The sequence below is a fragment of the Linepithema humile genome, chromosome 6, assembly GCF_040581485.1.
Source record: "Linepithema humile isolate Giens D197 chromosome 6, Lhum_UNIL_v1.0, whole genome shotgun sequence".
NCBI lineage: Eukaryota > Metazoa > Arthropoda > Insecta > Hymenoptera > Formicidae > Linepithema > Linepithema humile.
The window spans coordinates 9,853,013-9,879,102 of record NC_090133.1 but is presented as its reverse complement, the minus strand read 5'-3'; the positions used below and the strand labels follow the sequence as shown (position 1 = coordinate 9,879,102).

Sequence of the window (26,090 nt, the reverse complement as noted above, 5' to 3'; positions counted from 1 at the left end):
AATAGCGCAGACCTTTTGAAACGTATACAATAATAGAGTCAAAACGAAACAAAAACTATATTATTTAATAAATTTGAAACTCGTATTCTTCTTAGTATTTTTAAGTTCTATTTATAGTCAATATATTATGCTTTTAAATATATATTACATGAAAAAAAATTCAAATAAAATTAATAATCAAGTGCTTTTATAAATTTGAAAAAAAAACTGAAATATCTACGTAAACGATAAAAAAATTGTGTAAAAACGAGGTTACTCTCTTTACTCATTATTTCTTGCTTCTCTTTTTATTTCTCCAATCCTTTGTGTTATAGCTCGATGTAAATCTTTTTTTGTTTGTATGATCCAACCATGTTTGGCCCCGTACTCAATAGAAAAATCTGAAAATGTAATTTTATGAATTTAAAAATCTATATATTACAAACTTTTTTATAATAAAAATTTCTATTTATTGTAATTTATTAAGATTATAATAATGTAAAAAATTATTACTTACCAACTATTGCTTTAATTACAAAAGAATGTAAATATGAGATTTTAAGATTTTGTCGGTCTTTTCCTTGTGATCTAGGAGTTTGTCCAGTCAGAGTACAATTAATTAATGTTTCCTTTTTAAACACTCCCGTTAAAAGTCTTCTAGCTATCTGCGATGATCTATGAGAATTCCCTATTGCTGCATAATATATTATATTTCTACAATAGAAATTATCCTTTAAGTGTACCATCTGCAATCAATTTTCTTATGTTTAATAATTTACAGTATGATTTTGCATTTATTAATCATGAAATTCAATTAAAAATTAAATTAATATTTACTGTACAATAAATAATCCCATTTATGCCCGATTTCACCAACGTAGATTAACTATATAATCTTAGTTTAACTTGCTCTTCATCTTTTTCTAATTCTTTGAACTAGAAAAAGATGAAGAAAGTTAAACTAATGAGATTAAAGTTAATCTATATTGATAAACCGAGCATTAAAATATTTACCTTAGCCTCGAAGTTTTTTCCATATAACTGAGTATCTGTAGCTTCAAATTGTTCTATTTCAATATCATTATCTTTAAGATTTTCTATATTATCATCAACATTCTCTAAAGGATTTATACTATCATCAGCATTCTCCAAAGGATTTATATTATCATCAACATTCTCTAAAGGATTTATACTATCATCAGCATTCTCCAAAGGATTTATATTATCATCAACATTCTCTAAAGGATTTATGATTTCGGATCGTGAGTCTTCTATATCCATTTCAAGATCATTAATGTTCTCTGACGGAGTTAATTGACAGGAATCTTTATCAATCTCCTTTAAAACTAGAAACAGATATATTCTATTATGTATACATTATACATAATGAAATGAACTATAATAGTGTACGTAATAGTGAAATAATAATATTAACATAACTTATATAATTTATGTTATACTATAATATAAATTTTAACAACAAACTTACAAGATCTTTTTTTTAACTCTTTTCTAGTTTCAAAAAGCATTTTTTTCAATTCTTCCTTTGTTGGACTATGATCCTGCAAAGGTATTTCAAATTATATTCAATTCATATTATTATTGATTAAAATAATATTCTGATTAAAATTATGCATTTTTGAAATACCATTTTTTTATTATCTTGCGAAATATTGTAATCATCAATCATTGTACTTGAACTTGATGAATCAATCGTACTGTTAACAATATGATTATTGTTAATAACATTATTATCAGGCAATTCTGAATTAGTATATTTATTCAGTACATCAAAAACTGCAGAATTTGATGTCTTCTGTATTTCTTTTAAGACCTAAGATTTCAATAGACAATTTATAAATAACAATATAAACAACCCAGATAACCAAGCGTAATTAATCATATCGAGCAAACTAATGCACTGCTTGTGTTGCTGAATAGTTGATGTTTGATTGCCGTCATTATTATAATAGTCTGCTATCAAATTGAGCAACATGAGTAGTAATCTAAGTAATCAGTTTAAAAAAATGTAAAAACAAGTGGTCAATAATAGTTGTATAATAGGTTACCAGCAACCTGACGGCAACCTGATAATAACTAATGATATGCCATTGCGCCAATAGCATTTTAATGGCAACATGACAGCAACATCAAATATATAATGTTTTCCTTTATTTGGGTGTTCCATATCCTGAATTGCTGAAGTTTTGGAATGAATTCTCGTTGTCAACAACGTGAGAACAACGTGTAATTAATAAATGTTTACGACAATTTGCCAACAACAAGACAGAATTCAATCGCAATAATATGATATTGTGTGTATTGCCCGCCAAAACTGGGCGCTTTGCGTCTATCACGCCCGTAAGGACCATTCTACAATAAGATCGATTTGCTTATGGCTTTACGGTTACGACTAAAATTTTTATATGTCATGACCTTAACGTAGCAATGCATATACGCTAGCATCCAATGGCCGCATTCAGCAGAACAAACCGCTTAGTAGCAATCGAACGTGATTGGTTCTTACTTTCAGAACCAACAAATTAACAGTCGAGATTCAGCGGAAAATCTACAACTGTTGAGTCTGCTGAACGCGGCCATTGCGCCATTGGCTATACTCCTACTTCTCCTTGTCCCGCTGAGGGCGTGTAGGAACGAATTATTGGAGACTAGTGTACATACAAGACATACGTGGAAGTGCTCATCAGTGCTTAAGTGCTCTCATTTTGTGAAAGGATCATTTTGATACAGAAAATTAAGGTATGTAGAAAATGCATTGTGTCATTTGTGCTGTAATTTAGGCAATTTTATTATTCTAATTTTAGAGAACAGTTATTAAGCTGAGGCGAAGATAAAGTATTTTTTATGGAATGAATAATTCTTGCCGTAATATAATACTGATTTTATGTATGATTTCGCAGAATACCGTAGAGGTGATTAATTCCGGCCGGATGAAATTGAAGTGATAATTGGTTAACAATACACAAAATTTAACGAAAATAACGAAAATAGGTTAGTATATAATTTTAATTATTTGTTAATGTGTGTGTGTGTGTGTGTGTGTGTGTGTGTGTTAGCTAGTAATTGTATATTTATTGTACTTTATTTTAATTATATATTACTAGATTTGTGTGTTCTTTGGCCTAAATACATATTAATGTAGTAAACGCGAGTTTGTAGTGAAGATTAACAAGTTTTTAATACAGTTATAATAACTTTCACTTTATAGTAAAATTTTTTTTCTATCTGTTTGCGTCATAATAATTTTAAATCTTAGAGTTATTGCTTGTCTGATCACTATTTTTGTTGATTATATTTCATCAATTATTGATATCCTTTATTATATATTATCAATTATTTAATAATATAAAGTCGATACAATGAATTCTTTTAAAAGTCGAACATTCAAAAAAGTACGAAGTCGTAAACCGGGTTTAATGTTATCGTCACGCCAGCGTAGGAATGTATTACGCTTACTGCAACAGAACGATCAATTTAATCATGTTGTATTAGAAAGTCCTAGTATGACAAGTGCTGCAAATGAACTCAGTGTCGATCTAACTTTACCATCATCATAGTCATCATTCTTTTGATGACGACATGTCTCTCACTAATGAGCAGTGTACTGAAATTTCAGTTAGTTCATTTGTTAATGCAATGGATGTTGAGAGTGTCAGTTTAGATAGTGTAGTATATGCTAAAAATATTATTTCGGAAGTTGATTGTAATGGTGGGGATGCAGAGGTAAATTCTGTGCATGCATTTAAAGAAACTCTTGCATTGGTGTTTATTGAAGGGAATCTGACGCATATCCAAGGTAATCTAATTTTAAAAGCATTAAAATCGATTCCATATTTGTCATATCTTCCACAAGATACGCGAACGTTATTAAGTACTCCGCAAGTAAGTTGTAACGTGCGGAAAGTTAATCCTGGAGAATATCTCCATATAGGTTTTGAAAAAGCTTTAATGAGAATTCTAAAAAAAACACCTGAGCATTTGATTCCGGATGTGATCGAGGTTGATTGGAGCACTGACGGTGCCAGATTGAATAAATCGGGTTACGCGCAAATCTGGCCAATTCAGTGTTCTATTGTTAATATTGCAAATTCTACACCGGAAGTTATAGGGGTCTATAAAGGATTAAAAAAACCACATAGCATTGATGAATTCCTTAATAAGTTTATTGAAGACGCGCTTGATGTCATTGATAAAAGTATTCAATTTCGTGAAAAAAAAATCCGAGTTAGATTGAGAGCTTTTATCGCAGATGCTCCTGTACGTTCATGGATTCTTAATCACTGTGAACATACTTCGAGCAATCCATGTTCTCATTTCCAAGTGTAAAATTGTCGGTATTAGATACAATCGCCAAATAGTTTTCATTAGCACTGATGCTCGCCTTAGAACCGACGATGAATATTCTCGCCTTGTTGACGAAGATCATCATAAGGGACCTACTCCATTATCACGTTTGCCAATGGGAATGGTAACGCAAGTGCCCGTCGAATATATGCACTTGGTTTGCATTGGTGTAGCTAAAAAGCTCTTAATTGCATGGATCACGGGAAAGTACGGAAAAAAAATGAAATTGTCAGGTCAAAACCAAGAACTGTTTCGAAAAAATTGGAATGCATTGCAGACTATTGCCCGCGAGAAATGTCTAGAAAGCCGAGGCCACTGGCTGAACATAAAGACTTCAAAGCAACTGAAGGCCGACAATTTATCTTATATACTGGTCCAGTTGCTGTTGAAGGCATTATGGAAATGCAAGGCTATAAGCATTTCTTGCTTTTTCATGCGGCGATACGCGCACTGTGCCATTCAAAAACTTCATCAATACTATTATATTTTGCAAAATTAGCGCTAGAAAAGTTTGTAGAAAAATGTCCCCATTTTTATGAATATACTTTTCTATCTTACAACGTTCATGCGTTGCTACATTTAGTACAAGATGTTGAACGCCTTGGACCTCTTGACGCTTTCTCAGCTTTTCGATATGAAAATAATATATCATTCTTTAGGAAGTTGTACAGAAAACCTCACCGTCCTTTGCAACAATTTGCCTTCAGGCTAGCTGAAAGAGAAAAAAGAGAAGAATTGAGACCTCCAACTTATGTAGCGATAAAAGTATTTGGAAGGCATGATAAAGGTCCTGTACCTCAGGCGCTGTCATGTGTAATTCAGTACAAGAAAATTCGGATTAATTGTAACAGCATGTTTATAAATATTGATTCTTTAGGCGATAGGTGCTGCATTTTGCACGACTCATCTGTGTGCATAGTACGCAATATTCTCGAAATTGATAATTTATATTATTTAGTGATTAATAAATTTGAGATTGCCGATGATTATTATAATGTTGGAATTTCATCTTCTTTGATTGGTATTTTTACATCTTCCGCATTATCTAAAGATTTCAATGTTATACCTTTGCATGAAGTGAAGAGTAAGTGCTATATAATGCCATGTTGGAAAATTAACAATGACGAGGACTCAGATTGTAGTAGTATTATTGAAGGTGATAAACCCATGATTGGAAAATACATTGTTTTGGGTCTTTTACATGTAGAAACATCGCTGTGACTCTAAAGGGAAACTTTTTTAAAAAATAAAATACAAAAGTAACATTAGAATGTATGGAAAAAATGTTTGAAAGCTTTAATAGATTTTCATAATTATGCATAGGCGATAACTCTTTTTATTGCTCTTTCTTGTCGCAGATTATTTTTTGATAAAATGTTGAGTTTTAAAATAATTTTTGCATTATATAATTATTATTATTAATTAACATACAATTATTATTAAAATTATTTGTTTGTTAAATATAAATAAATTAAAATGTATGCAAATATGTAACTTACAATCTTTTTTCATGTATTTTTACGAATTAATATAAAATTTATTTAACGAAACAGTTTTTCATAGATTGTTTAATAAAAATGAGATTGTATGTAATTAGTTCTGTCTATTTATTTTTTGCTTCATTAAAAGTATTAATCATTAAAATGAAAATAAATATTAAGGTATCTGGTTTTTGTGCTGAACATTTTACTGCTCTACTCTTTTTGTTATTTGTATTATTTTTTTACGCCAAAATGTATAAAATTATATATAATCTAATTATATACTATTGTGAGTTGTGCATGATCAGTGATAAGCATGGCTTCTTGCGGGAAGAAAGGTATTGCAATTAAGATAAGTCAAAAGAATCAAAAGCGACGAGATGTAAATGCTAAGAGTATTGCTAAATATCGAGCATTGCGATCTCAATCTAATCGGTAAGTTTATCTAAAATCTATACTTCTCTCTCTCTCTCTCTCTCTCTCTCTCTCTCTCTCTCTCTCTCTCTCTCTCTCTCTCTCTCTCTCTCTCTCTCTCTCTCTCTCTCTCTCTCTCTCTCTCTCTCTCTCTCTCTCTCTCTCTCTCTCTCTCTCTCTCTCTCTCTCTCTCTCTCTCTCTCTCTCTCTCTCTCTCTCTCTCTCTCTCTCTCTCTCTCTCTCTCTCTCTCTCTCTCTCTCTCTCTCTCTCTCTCTCTCTCTCTCTCTCTCTCTCTCTCTCTCTCTCTCTCTCTCTCTCTCTCTCTCTCTCTCTCTCTCTCTCTCTCTCTCTCTCTCTCTCTCTCTCTCTCTCTCTCTCTCTCTCTCTCTCTCTCTCCTTCGTTTTAAGTTTTATTTATCATGATAGATATATCTATAGCATTTATTATATTTATAGTATATTAACGTACAGAACTAATTATAGACTTACTTATTTTCAATTGAAAACCACTGCAATAATTCGTTATTTTTAATCACATGATGTCTTCTGACGCTGAAATTAAGCGTTGAGCATCAGCATGAAAAAGTACTTTTAATTGTTTAGCTATACGAAATAATTAAATCATTTGTTTGGACTTCTAGCTTGGGACATCCTTCACGCGGAATAAAAACGCCTAAAACAGTGCTCGGAATTAGTCTGAACATTTCAGCCAATTTCCGTGGTATACGCCTCCTTTCCTCTCCTTACCGCGCGCGCCGCAGCCGCTAGGGCCAGCGCCGCCGAGCGTTAGGAGCGGCACTATCTGATTAGGTTCTATGAGTAGGTTCTTCTCCCTATTTATTAAAATTTAAAAAAATTTATTAAAATTTATTAAAAATAAATTTTTTTTTAAATTTATTAAGTGGAAATATTTCAATAGATTTCTACGTCACCCATGAGGTACTAATACTGACACGTTTTTCAAAAAGTGGTTTTTATCTACATTATTGCATCAATTGTTCATTCTCATAAAAGGCTAAGAAAATCTAATTAAGAAAATCTCTTTTACATATATATTTTTTTTTTAATTAAGAATTTATTTTTATCTTTAGTGGAATAGGTCTACGGGGGAAACCATTTAAAAAAAAACGCGTCAGCATTAGTATCTCATGGGTGACGTGGAAATCTATTGAAATATTTCCACTTAATAAATTTAAAAATAAAAAATTTATTTTTAATAAATTTTAATACATTTTTTAAAATTTTAATAAATAGGGAAAAGAACCCACTCATAATCAGATAGTGTCGCTCCTAACGCTCGGCGGCGCTGGCCCTAGCGGCTGCGGCGCGCGCGGTAAGGAGAGGAAAGGAGGCGTATACCACGGAAATCGGCTGAAATGTTCAGACTAATTCCGAGCACTGCTCTAGACCAATATCTAATTATGATTCTAACAGTATCAATACTCTGAATGTGAGTCGCGGTAATCGAAATGATGAATAAAAAAATAATGATATGCAGTACGTATTCGCAATTACATTGGTTCTAACCATATAAGTTGATGTATGCTTTCACAAAACAAAATTGTGTTATTTAAAATTATGCTTTCAGACGTTTACTGCAGACTGATGATGTAAGGACCAGCCTCATGTAAGTTAAATTCTTTTTCGTAGGAAATTTTTCCTATCAATAATAATATATATTGTATTAGAAAAATAATTGTAAATGTCTAATGTACACGTTAAATTTGCATACACGCCTACAATATGTCTCCGCTCTAACTTCGTTCTTAAGGTTTTGAAAAATCGATACAGAGAGAGTATATATTTCGGTATATAGATAAATAAGTGGTACAATTTTAATTTCAGGCGCCTTTGCGAAACAGTTAGCAAGTTACCCACAAAAGAAGATTACGAGTAAGTGCAGAATTTTTCAAAAATCAATTTTTGAAAAAAATATGGAAAAAACTGGAATTGCAGTTAAAAGCTGTGAAAAGAATCAATATTTTTGGAAGTTAGGAGATAATTAATAAGAAGAAACTTTGAAAGCATTTTTTTTCTTTCACATTACAGTTGTTTCGAAAGTAACTGTCGAAAGCATTTTCAAAATTAGTTTATTGAATTTAATTTTATAGTATATGTATAGTACTAAAAAACCCTATCTTTAAGCATGTAATTTTTTTACTATAATTTATTTTTGTTTCAATGTTCATCCATACATATATGTTTGGATATATTCTCAACGAGATACTACCGTATCTTTTGATATTTACATATTTACAGACTTTTATCCAGGTAATTGATAATTTACAAGTGGAATTGCCCTATTTTTTTTGTTTATTTTACAGTAAAAGTGTTTTTTTTTTAATTGTAATATTTGTAAGAAAAAATTCAGAAACTTTTTGGCCAAATTTTCAATTATTTTTTTGTTGAGAACTGGCTTCTATTAAATATGTGTATCTAAATAAACTGATAAAAATATATGTACATGCAAAGTTTTTTGTTTACATTAATAAACTTTTTGATAACATAAAAAACTTTTCGATAAGATTTGATAAGTATGTAAAAAAATTGAACTTCTTGTTTCTTTTTAGAGTGATAAACCGTAAGTTGAACAGGTTGCTGCGAAAGCGAGTGAACATTATGCCTCCAAAGCCGTGTTCATTTCCACTTCGATCAATACAAGATGTAATCGATTTTAATAACATCTCGGAAGAGGAATACGAGATTGCTGTAAGTTTTTTAATTTTGAAGAAATAAGAATGTTAGGATAGAAAAACGGTAAAACAAAAATAAGACATTTTACTTATTTTTGACACTGTCCATATAACATACAATTTTGTCTTTACGTGTTTGAATCACAATTTAAAATTGAGTATTAATATTCATTACTTGCAAAATGATCTTTAATATATTGTATGTTCTTTAGTTTGTTGGTTTTGTAGTTGAATACATGAAATTATAGTCTTTATACCCATACTGTAAAAATATCTATATAAAAGATTGACAATAATGTTAATATGAGGATTGGCAGTAATAAATATTATTAAAAAAATATTGTAAGAATTATAAATTGATGTTATTCTTTTTACAGGTCGAATATTTGAAATTCTTAGGAGGTTTCAGTGTACATGATGCCGTGAGATTTTGCATGAAGGAAGCAATATCGGACGAAACCATTCAACTTTATTCTGTATGGGGAGAGCGTGGGAATCTTCCATTATTCGATACCAGATTGATTAAAGTAATATATGGTAAGTTATAATTTCAATTTTAAAAATTTGCTACATATATTTTCTAAAACAATGTGAAACAATGTGCAAATTCACAAATGATATTAATTTATAAATTTATCAATTTATGGATTTAAATTGCTCCAAATGAATTGTGATTTTAACGAACTGGGCCTCCACGTACATATTTTTAAATATTGTTAGTTATACCATTATTATAATTACAATTAATTTGAAGCAGTTTAAAAATAAATTTTGAAATTAAATAGTTATAATAAATTATTTGATCTTTCCATAAAATGTGGACTTAATGAATATATTGTGTGTGTGTGTGTGTGTGTAATCTTTAATTTCAGATGCAGTGGCGTTAAACCCAAACTTTGCTGCCCCAACACAAGATATATTTTTTCGCGAAGTAGGAGAAGCGGTGAGAACGAGCAAGTCGCGGCTCCGAATTGCAACTACGAGACGCGGGAACGCAGCACAAATGGGGATCGTAAAAAGCAACGAACGAAGGCACAACAAAATCTGCTTCGAAATCAGAATGAAGAACTCGCTGCACAGAAAGATGTGAATGACGATGAAAACAACGATGAGATTGACAATGAAAATGACGATAAGAATGGCGATGAAAATGATGAGAGTGACAATCAAAATGATGATGAGTACGCAACTATTGACGAAGAAAATTAAATTAAAAAAAAGAAAAAATGGGCACCGAATATGTACTGTCGCGTATTTTAAAGTATTATTATATATTTTACTATATACAAAGATTAAACAATAAAATGTGATACTTTTGTCATTTATATATATACATATAGGTATGTAATGGTGTCTAATATAACTTTGTACTGAACCTAATCTTTTTTATAATATTCAAACTTATGGAAAAATAGTATATTTAGGACCATATAATTTAGTATTAACCAATGTAGTACTTGTAAGTTAGTATCTACAAGTACTAAAATGGCTAATACTAAATTATATAGTCTTATGCTACTTTTCCGTATAAAAAAATTTTCTGCAGCAATAAAAACCTGTTACGAAGCTTTATGTTGTTATCATATGTACATCATCCATATTTAATCATAAATTACCGTCATATTGCTGTTCACTTGCTGTTCGTTATGAACGACAGTTGATGATAACAAAATGCTCTCATGTTGCAATCAAGTTGCTGTGAAATCGCAAATGGCAACTTAATGGCAACAAGTTGCTATCATGTTACTCAGAAATTAAATCATCAGGGACAGCAAACCAATGTCAACAAGTTGCCGTCTACTTGCTATTGTTTCCTGTTGAAAAATGTGAGCACAACGTAACTTACATATTGCGGAAACACATAACACCGATGTTTTTGAAAGCAGTTCCTTCAACGGTTGTCAGCAACATGACGGCAATTTTACAAGCATTTGGTTATCTGGGAATATGAAAAAAATATGTATTAAAAAAAAATTATAATATACCTTTTTAGTATTATTTTTGCTTTTAGTATTAGCTGCTTTTGGTGTTATAGATGAAGAGTACAATGATTTTACTTCCTTTCTTTTGCGAAGAGACATTTCTCTTTTATTTAATTCTTTATTTTTTTTAGCTTTTTCCAATTTAAACATATCGAGACGTTTTTCCATATAACATTTATTATCTACAATAATTTTTTAAAAGTTATTAAAAATTGCACACAATATAATGAAATCATTTTCTAATCTATAAAATTTCTTTATCAATAAAAGCATTTTTGAGCGTTGTAATTGAGTTATTTATAGTGAATAACAATTTCTACACAATAGATGTATATTATAATTCAACCTTACCTGAATGATCCATTACTCTTCCAGTATATTCTTTATTATTATAAGTAAATATCACTTCATCACCTTTCTTAATATTTTCTTCATCATAAATAACATTCTCATTTTCTACTAAACAGTGGGAATTGTCACTAGCACAGTACAAAAGAAACATTTTCAACAAATAATTTTCACAAAATATTAAAAAGGTCGAGATAGTCTCACACACTATGTGCCGTATCGTTATATTACACTTTGCGATTTAGTCTACTCTTGGCTATGTTTCCAGCAGTAATAATGAATAAAAACATATAATATTATGTACACATATCTTTCTAACAAATGGTAGAAGTGGTAAGACCGTTGAGAAAAAATTAATGCGCAGCATATTACTCAATCGAGAACCGTGTACACATGCCTGCGCCGCTCTGCGTCTGCGTTCGCGGTTTTCGATTGTTTACGCCAGCGCGTGATTCTGTCTTATTTCAATACATGTCAATACTTGTCATTTTAAGGTTAGATTTCCACACGATAGAAAATTATAATAATAGTACACGCAAGAAATCATTTAACGCTATTAATTTGAAGAGCCCCAGATGGACAGTGTAAAACAATGTAAAATTAGCAGTAGAAAATTGGAATAAGAAATGGCCAATGTGTGTGAATATACATTTCCACGAAAAAAATATAAACTGTGGGAAGAAAATATAAATGTCTCGGTATGTATGAAAATTATTTTTATATTTTCTATATGATGATTATATATAAAAGATAAACATATTAAAATATATTTGAAATTTTTATGCAAATAGATTCCTGTTAGAAACCGTCAACGATGGGATAAAAAAATTGCATTATCAATTCCTTGTATGGATGAAGGTGACAATGATACTAATGAAACGGAAACAAATAAAACGGAACAAAATTTTACACAATCTTCGAATATAAGCCGTGAGAATAATTATTTAAGCAGAAGTAGCGATATTTGTACAGATGAGATATCCGACAATGAAATTTATGAATCTAATTATTTTGTCGATGATAATCATGATTATGAAGATGATATTGCGGCGTTAGATAATATAAGTAATGCAATTGATGTAGATACATCTTTATATGATGAGCATTCTATAGATTTCGGTGAAAGTACATTTTGCACTTCTTACAGCAATAATGAGAATGTTTTATTTAATGATAGTGCTCAAACTATTAATGAAACTGTTTACAATTTAATGAATCTTTATATGAAACATAGAATGACAAAATCTAACTTAAGGGATATGCTAGTAGTCATAAATAATATGCTTCCCCAGCCAAATTTGATGCCAAAAACTATACATAAATTATTTTTTTATGTTCAAAATATTGTTCCTTCTTATACCGTTATTAAACATTTTTATTGTAAAAAATGTATATTATGTAAAGGCGTAGACACTGTATCAGAAGTGTGCAAATCATGTTTAGTAAGCGAAAATTCATTTTTTTTTTAAATTGATATAATTGAACAAATTAAGTGTCTTTTTGTGTGAATATAGGAATTTAGCTAGTATATTAGAAACATTTAAGAAAAGTAGCTTAAATAGCGAATTTGAAATTTCTGATATAATGGATGGATCCGAATATAAAAGGATTAATTTTTGACAAAATAGAGGAGAATATGATCTCACATTAATGTTAAATACCGACGGCTTATCTTTGATAAAAAGTTCAAAAAGTAATTGTTGGCCTCTAATGTTTCAAATTATGGAATTACCTCAACATCTGAGAGAACAATTCATTATTATAGGTGGATTATGGTATGATAATCAAAAACCGGTAATGAATACTTTTTTACATCCTTTTTGTTTGAAATTACACAAATGTTTCCAAGATGGAATAAATTGGCTTCATCCTCAAACAAAAGTTGTTTATAATACAAAAATTATTGTACCATTAATAATAGCTGATGCGCCTGCAAGGGCACAGATACTAAATACATGCAATTTCAACGGGCAATACGGTTGTAATATCTGTGAAATTGAAACACAGAAATGCTCAAGAATTGAAGGCAATAAAATTGTTCGTATCTATCCTTTTGTAGAAAATAGTCATACATTGAGGACAAATGAAAAAATGATTAAACAAAGCCAAATAGCATTTAAAGAAAATATTCCCAATGCTAAAGGTATAAAAGGACCGACTATTATTTCTGTACTTCCGTTTCTAGATCTTGGAACATGTGTTATTCCAGAATATATGCATTCTGTGTTACTTGGAACTGTAAAACAGTTCTTAAATATATGGTTGCAAAAAGATGGTCCTTGGAATATAAAAAAATATTTAAATAAAATAGATAATTATTTACTACAAATTAAACCTCCAAATACATTTAATCGATTGCCAAGAAGTCTTAATTTAATACACTTTTATAAAGCTTCAGAATATTATAATTAGCTTCTATATTATTCCATTCCTACCTTAAAGAATTATTTACCTACACAATATTTTCAACACTGGCTTTTGCTTGTTATGCCTATATTTATTTTACTAAAGCGCAGTATAAATTTATTTGACATTGAGGATGCAGAATATATGTTGAAAATGTTTGTTAAGCAAATTCCAAATCTTTATAGTGATAGAGAGCTTACATATAATGTGCATCAGTTATTGCATCTTGGTATTTGTGTTAAACGATGGGGTCCTTTATGGGCTACTTCTGCCTTTCCATTCGAAAACTATAATGGAAAAATAGCGAATTTATCACACGCATCTAAGAATATAGGCCAAGAAATTATTAATAATTTAACTATACTTTACGGCGTGACTATTTTAAAAAATAAAATTGTTCTTTATAAAGAAAAAAACAGGATTTGTTGAGTATTTGGATAAAAATATTTCAGATTCGCTATTGACAGATCAAGACAAAAACTTTTTACATCAAGTATTGGTTGGAAGTTTCATTATTTATGGTAGAGCAAACATAAAAAATGAGATATTTACTTCTGAAATTTATTATAGACATAATAAAACTAACAATTATACAGTACAAATAACAAGCAATCTTCAGATTTTGCAATGTATGGCACGATAAGATGTTTTGTAAAAGCTAATAATGTTATGTACATTATTTTTCGGAGGTATAAAATTATTCATACTGAAATATTTTATCATCACGAATTACGAAAGCAAGTAAAACATATATTGCCCGTAGAAATAAGTAATCAATATGCTATATTAAAATTAACGAATATTAAAACCATTAATAAAGTTATAAAAGTAGGTGATTATATTTGTAACACACCAAATTTATTTCATAAAATTATGTGAACGATAAAATATATGTATGCATACATAAAAACAACATATATAAATTATATTCTACATTATAAACATTGTATTTGTATGTTTAATTGAAATATATTTGTGCAAATACATTTATGTGTACATAATTTATATGCAATATCAAATAAACATATTGTAATATCTTGGAACTTCATTTAGATATTATTGTATACAGAGTGAAGCGTATGAAGTATGACAGATAAACAAATATTTTCAAAAATAGAAAAAAATTGTTATTAGCAAAGTTGAAGTGTTTTATGGGTCTACTTAATAACTTTTCTTCTATCTTTAATACTTTTGAAAACATTTATCTGTCATACTTTATCCTCTTCATCCTGTATACGATTATATCTAATTTGTCACAATTATACAATAAGTTATTATATCTAACTTCACATAATTATATATAAGTTTGCATATAATTTGATGTATCCCTATCGTGAGGAAAATTTATATCTAATTGTATGTAATTATATCAACTTAGATCTATAACTCCATATTGAATCATGCAAAATTATATTGGAAGTTTTTTCGAATATATATTCGATACAATTTTGCATAATTCAATACGGAGTTATAGATATTTAGATATAATTACATATGAATAACAATATAAACAGATCTTTTTATATATAATTATATCTAATTTGATATAATTACATCTAAATAGATATAATTTGAAATAATTTTATATAAACTTTTTTTCCCGGGGTGTTTTTTTATTTTATTTTATTTATATTCCTCTCTTGCATGCACGCGCGCGATAAGAAAAAGGTATAGAAACTTTTAGAAAAGTAAAATATTTCTAAATCAAGACATTAAGTGAAATTAAGGAAAAAGTGAGCCACAATTAGCCAGAATTTCTCAATTTATACAAAATCATATACAATTGCGTATGACTATATCTGAAATTTGCTTCTTACTTATATATGTTTATACATGATGCAAGACTTATACATAATCATATATTAGACTAACAGAGATTCATATATAATTATATATAAAATATTGTGGACATTATATATAAGTATGTATAAAAAGTACTTACATGTAATTCTATACTGCAGTCGCTCCTTTTATATATATATATATAAAACGTTTTATATTTCGTCATGTATAATTATACATATTTCTACACAATTATGTAAAATATTGTATAACTCTATTAAATGCTACATGATTATATATGAGACATTTTTTACGGGGTCATCCTCAAATATTATTTCAAAAGGCCTTTTGATGAAATATTCTTGTACATATGTATAATATAAAAAAATGAAGATGTGTGGATTTTAATATCAGAAAATAAATTACGAAACTTAAAAAAAAGCTGGTCAAAAACCCGAGCTGGCTTATCATCGCTCTTATAATTCTTTATCATTCAAGTGTACAAACCGCACATTTTTAGTGGCTATCTTCAGTGTACAAACAATTTTATCCTAACGTATAATTATAAAAACTAAGCGCGCGCAAATTATAAAATATAGATAAAAAATATTATCCCAGTCATTAAAAAAACAGTATTGTCATCTTACTTGATAGTTGCATCCTCGTAAAACAATACGAACCAATTAGTTGTACATAACTTTTTAAATTTGTGACACCACTGGCTTTTATTCATTGGATTTTATGTTGGACAACTAATTAATTCGATTTGTTTTACGAAGATGCAACTCTCAATTAAGATAACAACACTGTTTTTTAACGACTAAAATAATATTTTTCATCTATGTTTTATAATTTGCGTGCGCTTGGTTTTTACAATGATACGTTAAGATAAAGTTATATGTTCACGTGCGCTTGGTTTTTATAATTATTTTATGGCTATATCTATATATTTTAATCGAAAACGTCTGATTAGAATAAAATGGATTAATTACATTGCAAATTTTTTGTTGTTATCTCTAATTACATAAGTACTTACGTATATTTCTTACGAAATAGTTGCAAGACCGACGTAACAAGCTTACATCAGTTATCAATTATAAAAAGCCCATCGAGTGTCGCACTGAATTCAGTGTCCCCTTATTTGCCCATCTACGTTGTCGATTACTGTGCGAAATGATGACATTCGTTAATCTTGTATTGATTGTTACGGCAGTAATACTTTTCTTTATATATGCCAGGTTAGCAAAGTAGAGAAATAATATTCAATAATAATTAAAGTTATTTATATATAATATAACATATAAAATATAATTTATGATATTACAATAAGTTATAGAAGTCTGCTAGATTCAAATTGTATTTCTAAGTGCATATTTTACATCAAATTCATTTTTACTTTCTACCCTGATGGAAATATTTTTCTGAAAATATAACGAAATTTTGTTGAAATGTATTTGGAAATTTCTCTCAATTGACCCCATTAATTAATTTTATAAATATTTTAGCAATTTTTCATTAAAAAGTAACAGTTTCCAATTTAATTCAGTAAATTTCATAATGTCTAATATTCCAAAACTCTTTTATTACTTTTCAGCAGTATATTTTAACTTTCCTTATATTTCATAGCATTACATTAAATATTTATACGAAAAATTATGATTTATTTTGAAATATATTCAGTAATTTTTTAAAAACTTTAACTTTTCATTGATTTTATAATACTTTCAGCAAAATATTTCCATCAGGGTAGAGATCGTACCTCGTTATTGAAATCGATTATTAATTATCGACAAAGCGTTGCAGAATTGATTATTGTCGATAAACATGATAAAATTAATTATTATCTGCATTTCAACTGTGAAATTTGGGTAAAAAGGAACAGAACAAGGAAAAGTAGTCGTAATGCAACTAAACACACCTGTGTTCAGTGTTTCAAATATACGCTTCACTTTATACTCATGCAGAGGCAAGCTCAATTACTGGAAAAAACGCGGCGTTGAGTCCCTCGAGGGCGATCTGATCTTCGGCAACTTCAAGGACGCCATACTCTTCCGCTCTGCGCCGGGATGGCATATCGGTCAGCTGTACAAAGCCGCTCGGGCGGACGCTGCTTACGTCGGCTTTTACATCTTCCACAAGCCGTGTCTGCTGTTGCGCGACCCGGACGTCATCAGGCAGTTCATGATCCGCGACTTCAAGAACTTCTCCGATCGCCACTTCGCTGGCCCCAATCAGAAGGACAGCATCGGTATGAGAAATCTGTTCGGCGTGAAGAACCCGGTCTGGAAATACCTGCGCACCAAGATCGCGCCCATGCTGACGAGGAACAAGCTGAGGCAGATGTTCCCGCTGATGATGGAGATCGGCACGCCGATGATGGAGTATCTGGAGAAGCAGCCAGCGGTCCGCGGCAATGCGAAGCTCGTGGACGTGCAGGAGCTCAGTTACAAGTACACGACCGATTTGATCGCGTCCGTCGCCTTCGGCACGAAAATGGACACCTTTCACAATCCGAACACGGAGTTCTCGTCCGGAGGTATTAGTTTTGTGAATTAAACGGCTGAATGCGCGACAGAGTAATCGATAGAGACGGCTGTCGTGTCATTAACTGCGATGCAACTTTAACGTTACATGCGCAATAATTTTGCAGTTTACAAATACTTTCACTCGTTCAAGAGGATGGTCGCTCTGGTGACGGTGTTCTTCATGCCCGAGCTGGTGGAGCTGATCGGGACGAAGATACTTTTTGACTTCTCCTTCGCGCGTAAGGTTTTCTGGAACGCGATGGAGAATCGCGAAAAAACCGGCGATAAACGAGGCGACTTCATCGACTCGTTGCTCCAACTCAAGTACGGCGAACAGAATCCTGTTTACAGTGAGTAAATTTGTGCTTTCAATTTTTTATTATTTGTGGCGGCTCACCGCCACACAGCTGTACTGAAGCGGCATAATACGCCGCGGCGCCGCTACGCGCCGCAGGCCTTCTACCAGTTATAAGCTTGCGGACCCACCGCCAGGTTGCGCAGGCGGTGAAAAGCTTTCTCGCGATCAAGCTTCGATCGACGAGATATAAAAGAGCTGCTCCGCAGATCTTTACTCACTCACTCGCTTCAAGGCGAGCTCTCACTAAGGGCCCTTGAACGGAGTCACAGCTCTGCTTCGAAGAGCGCAACCAGCAAGTCTTCTCGACTTTTCACAGTGCCTGGGAAGGCACGGAAGCGAAAGACTCAGTCTCAGCTCTGACCGCACACCTCACGTAGGATGTACATCTACGGTCAGCTGACGCACCAGCATCGCCGTCGCCACCACAGACTCTACAGCGGAAAATAATTCCCTTAGAGTTCTGTGCCCGGTTGACTCGGCCCCCACGTGACACTCACGTTCCAGGGGACATCCGAATGCGAAGGCCTCTCCCGCCTCAGCTCGCAGACTCACTTGCGCCATCGAGAGCCGGACGGTCGCAGCGCATGGCACAACGGAGACATACTCCACCGCAACGCAAACCTCGCCGCCGGGATGCAACACGCACCCTCGCATGAATCGTCCTGTTAAGGACCCGATTCCAACCACGCAGACGCGGCCGGTAATATCTTACCGCGCCCGTCACCTTTCATTCGAAACTCGCGGCCTTACACTCTGCCGCGAATGCGCCGCTGGCGCACTCAAGTTACACACACACTTGTACATACATACTTCTCTCTGACAAAGAAATAAATGCATTTCTACACCATTGACTCTCTCTCACTTCTCACCAGTCGAACACAATCCATTAGGCCATACGCCTATATTATTCATTTCATTGTATCTCGGCAATAATTAACGGAATATTATTATTATACGTTTTTAGTACAATCTTTTACGCTTTCCGTTTTCTATTTTTTGTACGCCCTTCCTCCGATAATTTTTACGATTTTTTTTTACCGTGTATTTTACTGCAGTTAAATAAATCAAGAGATAATATAAAAATTACAATCGGCTGATGTTTACTGCAGAATTTGAAGGTGAAAATCTGCTGCATCAGTCCGGTACTTTATTTTCCGGCTTCGAATCGAGCAGTACCTGCATGTCCTTCACCCTGATGGAACTAGCGAATTATCCAGAGTGTCAGGACTTAGCCAGGCAGGACATCAATCAAGCAATCGCCAAGCATGGCTGGTCATACGAAGCGTTCAACGATATGAAGTATCTTGATCAAGTGATAGCCGAAGCTCTTAGACTGCATCCACCAGTGTCCACCATCGACAGATACACTCGTCAAGATTACAGAGTAAGTCCGAATTGTCATACCTTTAGACATCTTTCTCTTCTGAAATATTTAAGTCGAGATTCAAAGTCCTTTCGAACTAATGCTGTTGACTCGCGCAAATGTTAAACAAAAAACTTTTCTTGAAATGTCCTTTTTCAAAACTCTAAATCATTGCAAACTTTGATATAAAATTATTTAAGATAGTAGAGAAGTATAATTTTTTAAAACTTATACGTTTAAAAGTTGAATACTGTGAAAGACTTAACAGAGATTATTTATTACAAAATAATCTTGTTCATAAAGTTTACTCTCTTAGAAATAAACTCTTTTGTTCACTCTAATAATTTATTAGAATATCGAAAAAGGTGTAAATGTGTATGTGTTTCAGATTTCTGGCACCGATATCATTATCGAGAAAGGAACACCGGTATTTATTTCTCTGTACGGACTCGGTGAAGATCCGAAGTTTTGGCATGCGCCGGAAGTATTCAACCCTGACAGATTCGCTGAGAATAACCGCGACACGAGCGTTTACCTACCGTTCGGATTAGGTCCCAGGATGTGCATAGGTAAGTAGTATATTTGCATTATAGTAGTAATTTATTCTGTTCTACAATTCTTGTAAAAAGTACACAACAAAATTTTGTTATTATTATAACAAAAAAGTAGTAGCATATAAAAAAGAAAAAACGTAAGGAAAGATAAAGACTGTGATGAATTATCGTGACTTTATTGAAATTGATATCGAATTTATTTAGAACAGAAATTCAGAATTATTAAAAAAGAGCATAAAGAGCCAAAAAGCAAGATGATCGTGCAATAATTTATTACTTAATTTACATAATCATAAACGTTTCGGCTTGTCATCAAGCCCTTATCAATATAAATAATAAAAATAACAGAAAGGCGCAACGCATTAATTATAAAGAAGTGAGAACATGTTACAGTTTATCGGAAAAATCCATAGAAGAACAGCCGTAACGTTCGAAATCAAACGACATTAAGACTGTAATCAGATCAAAAGAAAACAAATAAGAATTCCTATTATATTAAAACCGCTAGTCGAAAACAGAGTTAAAATAATGTTACATACTTGTGATAAAATCATAGTGTAGGCGAAAAGAACAACCCCTCAATAGTAAGATAGAAGAGAAGCACTTAGGTCCATCTTAAATGATGGTCAAAATCTTAATGATTATAAAAGAGTGAACCAAATTAAGGTGAAAGTAAAGAGAATGAAAAGAAGGGAGGGGAGGACGGAAAGGCAAGGAGTAGAAGAAGGGAGGCATATGTAGAATGGAGGGGGTAAAAATGTTAGTGTGGGAGAGAGAAGTAATAAAATTATAATGAAGGAAACAGATTAATAATAGGGAGATAAGCATCGAGTAACCTTTCAGTGTCATTCTGATTATTCAAGCCTGCACGTTGTCTCTTAATAAAAACCATTTCTGAAATCATTTTTTTAGCATAAGAAGGTTCACCGTCCAATATTTTTACATTCTCCCAGTCAAACTCGTGAGAGGACTCAATCTTATGTGTAGAAATGACGGAAGGGGAACCACTCTTTTTATTTATGTCGTTCCTATGTTCCTTGGTTCTGGTATTAAGTTGTCTCTTGGTCTGTCCAACGTACGTTTTGTCACAATCACGACACGCAATCATATAAACGACTTGACAATGAGAAAATTTGTTCAAAATGTCTTTACTAGTCTCAATAAAATAAGTCAAATTATTAAGAATCGAGAAGGCTAATTTTAGGTCGGAACTTCTGGCAATGGAGTTAAAATCTTTGTAGAAGGATGAAATGTACGGAATAGTAAAAAAAGTCTTAAAACCATTGTTATCGCAGTTATTATTTAAAATATTGCCTGTAGAATTAATATCACTAGTCTTATGGATTAAAAATTTAAGTCTATTACGTATCGTCGAAAAAATAAAATCAATAGGATAACAATTTTTTAAGAGAATGTTGATAGCCAGAGTAAAATTCTTATTATGGAATTCAGGATGGGAGAGTAAAAAAATTTTGTCCGTCAAGCCTATAATAGTCCCTTTTTTGTGTGATATAGGATGGTGGGAATGGTAGTTTAAAAGTCTACCTGATGCCGTAGGTTTTTGAAACCAGTCGAAAGAAATTGTATTATTAGTCAAAATTAAAGTTACGTCTAGGAAGTTGATGCGATTATCTAAACCTACTTCAACAGTAAACCTAAGTCTATCATGATGTGAATTAAACTCATCACGAATCGAATTTATGAGACTCATTTTATTGAGACTGGTAAAGACATTTTGAACAAATTTTCTCATTGTCAAGTCGTTTATATGATTGCGTGTCGTAATTGTGACAAAACGTACGTTGGACAGACCAAGAGACAACTTAATACCAGAATCAAGGAACATAGGAACGACATAAATAAAAAGAGTGGTTCCCCTTCCGTCATTTCTAAACATAAGATTGAGTTCTCTCACGAGTTTGACTGGGAGAATGTAAAAATATTGGACGGTGAACCTTCTTATGCTAAAAGAATGATTTTAGAAATGGTTTTTATTAAAAGACAACGTGCAGGCTTGAATAATCAGAATGACACTGAAAGGTTACCCGATGCTTATCTCCCTATTATTAATCTGTTTCCTTCATTATAATTTTATTACTTCTCTCTACTACACTAACATTTTTACCCCCTCCATTCTACATATGCCTCCCTTCTTCTACTCCTTGCCTTTTCGTCCTCCCCTCCCTTCCTTTCATTCTCTTTACTTTCACCTTAATTTGGTTCACTCTTTTATAATCATTAAGATTTTGACCATCATTTAAGATGGACCTAAGTGCTTCTCTTCTATCTTACTATTGAGGGGTTGTTCTTTTCGCCTACACTATGATTTTACTACAAGTATGTAACATTATTTTAACTCTGTTTTCGACTAGCGGTTTTAATATAATAGGAATTCTTATTTGTTTTCTTTTGATCTGATTACAGTCTTAATGTCGTTTGATTTCGAACGTTACGGCTGTTCTTCTATGGATTTTTCCGATAAACTGTAACATGTTCTCACTTCTTTATAATTAATGCGTTGCGCCTTTCTGTTATTTTTATTATTTATATTGATAAGGGCTTGATGACAAGCCGAAACGTTTATGATTATGTAAATTAAGTAATAAATTATTGCACGATCATCTTGCTTTTTGGCTCTTTACGCTCCTTTTTAATAATTTTGATTTTGAAAATCTTATGAGCCTTATATCATTTTAATTTAGAAATTCAGAATTTTATTTTCTAGAGATCGTATCGCCATTGAAATCGATAAAGCGCGATAGAATTAATTATCGATAAAGTATTGTAAAATTGATTATTATCGATAAAACGTCATAGAATTAATTATTATCTGCATATAAAAGCAGATAGATTTATATTGCAAACTAATCGATAAATCGGATGATATAATCGGTGAAACGTAATATACAGGGTGGTCCATGAAACCCGGTCGGGTTCTAGCACTTGTTCTGTTGAAGATAGAAAAAAAATGGTGCAGGCAAAAATTAAAATCTTTTATAAAACTTCTCTAAAGTTCTTGGCGAACCACCTTGTACACTTTTTACCTTATATTTATGGTAAAAAAGAAAGATTATACCAACATTTTCGTTTGATTATACAAATATTTTTTCGAAAAAAATAATTTCATACATTTTAACTTCCATTAATTAGTTATAATTATCTCTACTGTTTTTATTTCAATTTTTCAGTTGAATAGCGCTCTTTTCAAAGGTTTTTTTCTTTCATTTGAAATTTTTTGAAAGGCAGTTGAATAGAGTTAAATATACTTAAGCTTTAATTTTTGGGTTTTATAAGTAATTTCGAATTTGCAATAGATGATATCATTTTTTTACACTGAGAAAATCGATGCAGACAAATCTTAATTACACAACTTCGGCAAACGAACATCTTATTTACATGTTAATCAAACTTCGCTTTGCCTGGCAAAAAAAATAGACAGATTTATTGGAAAAACTCCGAAATTACTTATTGCACAACTCAAGAATTTCACTTGTTTGCTGCTTACTGAAAAGACGCTATCACAAAAAGCATTTCTACAAAAATTTGATAATTGTTACTTAATACTTCAGTTATTATCAATCAATAGTGGATGTTTTAACTTGATCTCTATTAATTCGCAGGAATGAAGGTGGGTCAGCTACACGCTAAAGTTGTCTTAGCGTTGCTTATACACAATTACGAAATCTGGCAAACCCAGGAGCACAAGAGCGTTCTGGATTCGCGATCGACCTTGACGGCAGCGGGCAACGGGATAAACTTATACTTCAAGAAGATTGTCCAATAACGCGTCTATCAAGTCTATCGAGTAAACATTTTTACTGCACGGAAAAAAAAAAGTAGCTGCCATAGCTAAAAACTGCGTGTGGTAACTAGATTGCAGTCGTAATATATGGACACCTAACATCTTAGCTGTGATAGCTATTCCATTTAGCTGATAAAATTTAGCTACCTGATACACAAAGTTTAGCTACAGTATATATTTTAGTTAGCAATCATACCAAATATATTGTAGCAATTAGTTGTAGCTGTACACTATTTATATGTGGGAGACACAACTTTTGCTGTCGTTGCAAATACTTTTGCTATGCCGGCAAAACTAATGCTGTATCCAAAATATACTCTGTAACTAAAAATGTATCTAAGGTAGCTACATTAAATAGCAATAACCAAGTGGGTTTTGCTATGGTTCAGGGAAGAGGTTGCCAGAAATATATAAGAAATAAAATTACATATATATATAAATAATATTTATATTTTCTTTTGGAATTAGGAACATGTAATCATAGTTTGATATAATTATATATTATAATATATTATATATAGTATATATTACAATATACTATAAGAATAATAAAATAAAATAAAATATTTTTACATTAATACATAAAAAAATATTGTTAATAGGATCAGGGATCATATCATGAAGAATATGAAATTAAGCGGAATGATGTAAAATAATATATCGTTTACTATTACCCATAGTATACACAAACAAAGAGAAAGGATTAACTAAATCTTCATATTTAATTAAGAGTAACTTTATACTCTGTTCCACTTCGAATCCACCAATATTGCAGTTCAGACCTATATTTATAAGAGAGTAACAAATAAAAAGTGGACTATTATCATGAATAATAATAAACTGAATTTTTGCAAAAATAGGACAAGAACTTTCATCTATTCCACAAAACAATACCATTTTAGGTTGGTATCGAGTACCTTTATAATCAACCCAATTAGCAACAAAACATGCTTTATAATTTATATCATTTGGTAATGATAAGACAAAATCATTGAAATGACGATTTTCACTAATATCAAGAATATTCCCTGATCCTATTTGAATCCTGTTGAAAAAAATACTTTCTTGAGCCATAAGTCTATAACAAAAGAGGAACTGATATCGAGTAACAATTGAAAAAACGATATTTTTTCTTGACATGACAACATTCGAAATTTTTTTCAGAACTTTATGAAAACCTTCAAGTCTAATCACGGATAAGAAAACGAGTGGTCCACATTGCATCATGACTCTTGCATAATGAATGAGATTATGATGTTTTGGTTTTAAATGCTGCTTTGTGCATTTCATGTACTGATTATGATGTTCTTCAACTAATATTTTGAATGCAGAAGCAGATTCCTGCGATATTGATTTACAGAAGACAAATTCAATTATTTCTTTTAACAATAAGTACAATTTCCAAAATGGATCATTATATGATTTTACATTATGTCCAATAATTACTCCAAAAAGTTGACAAAAATTTAACATTTCTGAGGCTGTCATTTTAAACTTGCTTTTTGTTGCAAAATCATTTGCAATACAAGGTGGTTTGTTTTGTACATTTGGACCATAATCGAACATTTGTAGGCTATAATTGAGACCTGACAAAGTAAAATCACCAATCTGAATAAAATGATTTGTTATTGGAATCATATCGTAATGAGCAATACCTTCTAGAACATCATGCATGATATCAACATAAGCATTGTCTATAACATCCCAATCAGCAGACAATGTTTTTAAAATGTTTTTTTAATATTTATTTTTTTTCAATTATTCATTTGTACGATTCATTTTCAAAATAATATTTATTTAACGTTTATTTTATATTTATTTTTCATTAATTATTTATTTAAAATAATGATTCAGAGAAAAATATTTATTTAACGTTTATTTAAGATTTATTTAACGTTTATTTTACATTAATTATTTATTTGAAATAACTCATTCAAAAAACATTTATCTAACGTTTATTTAACGTTTATTTAATGTTTATGTTACATTCATTATTCATCTGAAATAATGATTTCAAATAACATTTTTTAAATGTTT

The 26,090-nt window shown here is 31.3% G+C and overlaps 2 protein-coding genes and 1 long non-coding RNA gene across 4 annotated transcripts; all 3 read left to right on the top strand.

Annotated features, from left to right (window-relative positions):
• Nucleotides 1-1,653: 1,653 nt before the first annotated feature.
• Nucleotides 1,654-10,160, top strand: LOC137000549 (uncharacterized). Of its 2 annotated transcripts, none has more exons than XM_067357507.1 (7): nucleotides 1,654-2,739; nucleotides 2,901-2,991; nucleotides 7,829-7,867; nucleotides 8,086-8,133; nucleotides 8,835-8,949; nucleotides 9,311-9,470; nucleotides 9,806-10,160. In XM_067357507.1, coding segments are annotated over exons 3-7 (543 nt in total). In that variant the 5' UTR covers nucleotides 1,654-2,739; nucleotides 2,901-2,991; nucleotides 7,829-7,865; the 3' UTR covers nucleotides 10,024-10,160. The 2 variants fall into 2 exon arrangements, with proteins under 2 accessions (XP_067213608.1, XP_067213607.1); XM_067357506.1 differs by having other exon boundaries at nucleotides 1,655-2,739; nucleotides 8,811-8,949.
• A 1,662-nt stretch (nucleotides 10,161-11,822) lies between these two features.
• Nucleotides 11,823-14,712, top strand: LOC137000552 (uncharacterized). The gene is made up of 2 exons (XR_010890811.1): nucleotides 11,823-11,961; nucleotides 12,055-14,712. It is a non-coding gene; the product is annotated as an uncharacterized lncRNA (long non-coding RNA).
• Nucleotides 14,713-15,953: 1,241 nt separating this feature from the next.
• Nucleotides 15,954-24,649, top strand: LOC105679331 (cytochrome P450 6k1). The gene is made up of 6 exons (XM_067357508.1): nucleotides 15,954-16,689; nucleotides 17,416-17,987; nucleotides 18,102-18,326; nucleotides 19,444-19,718; nucleotides 20,086-20,266; nucleotides 23,872-24,649. Exons 1-6 carry the CDS (start codon nucleotides 16,625-16,627, stop codon nucleotides 24,033-24,035), a joined length of 1,482 nt encoding a protein of 493 aa, XP_067213609.1. The 5' UTR covers nucleotides 15,954-16,624; the 3' UTR covers nucleotides 24,036-24,649.
• Nucleotides 24,650-26,090: the final 1,441 nt, after the last annotated feature.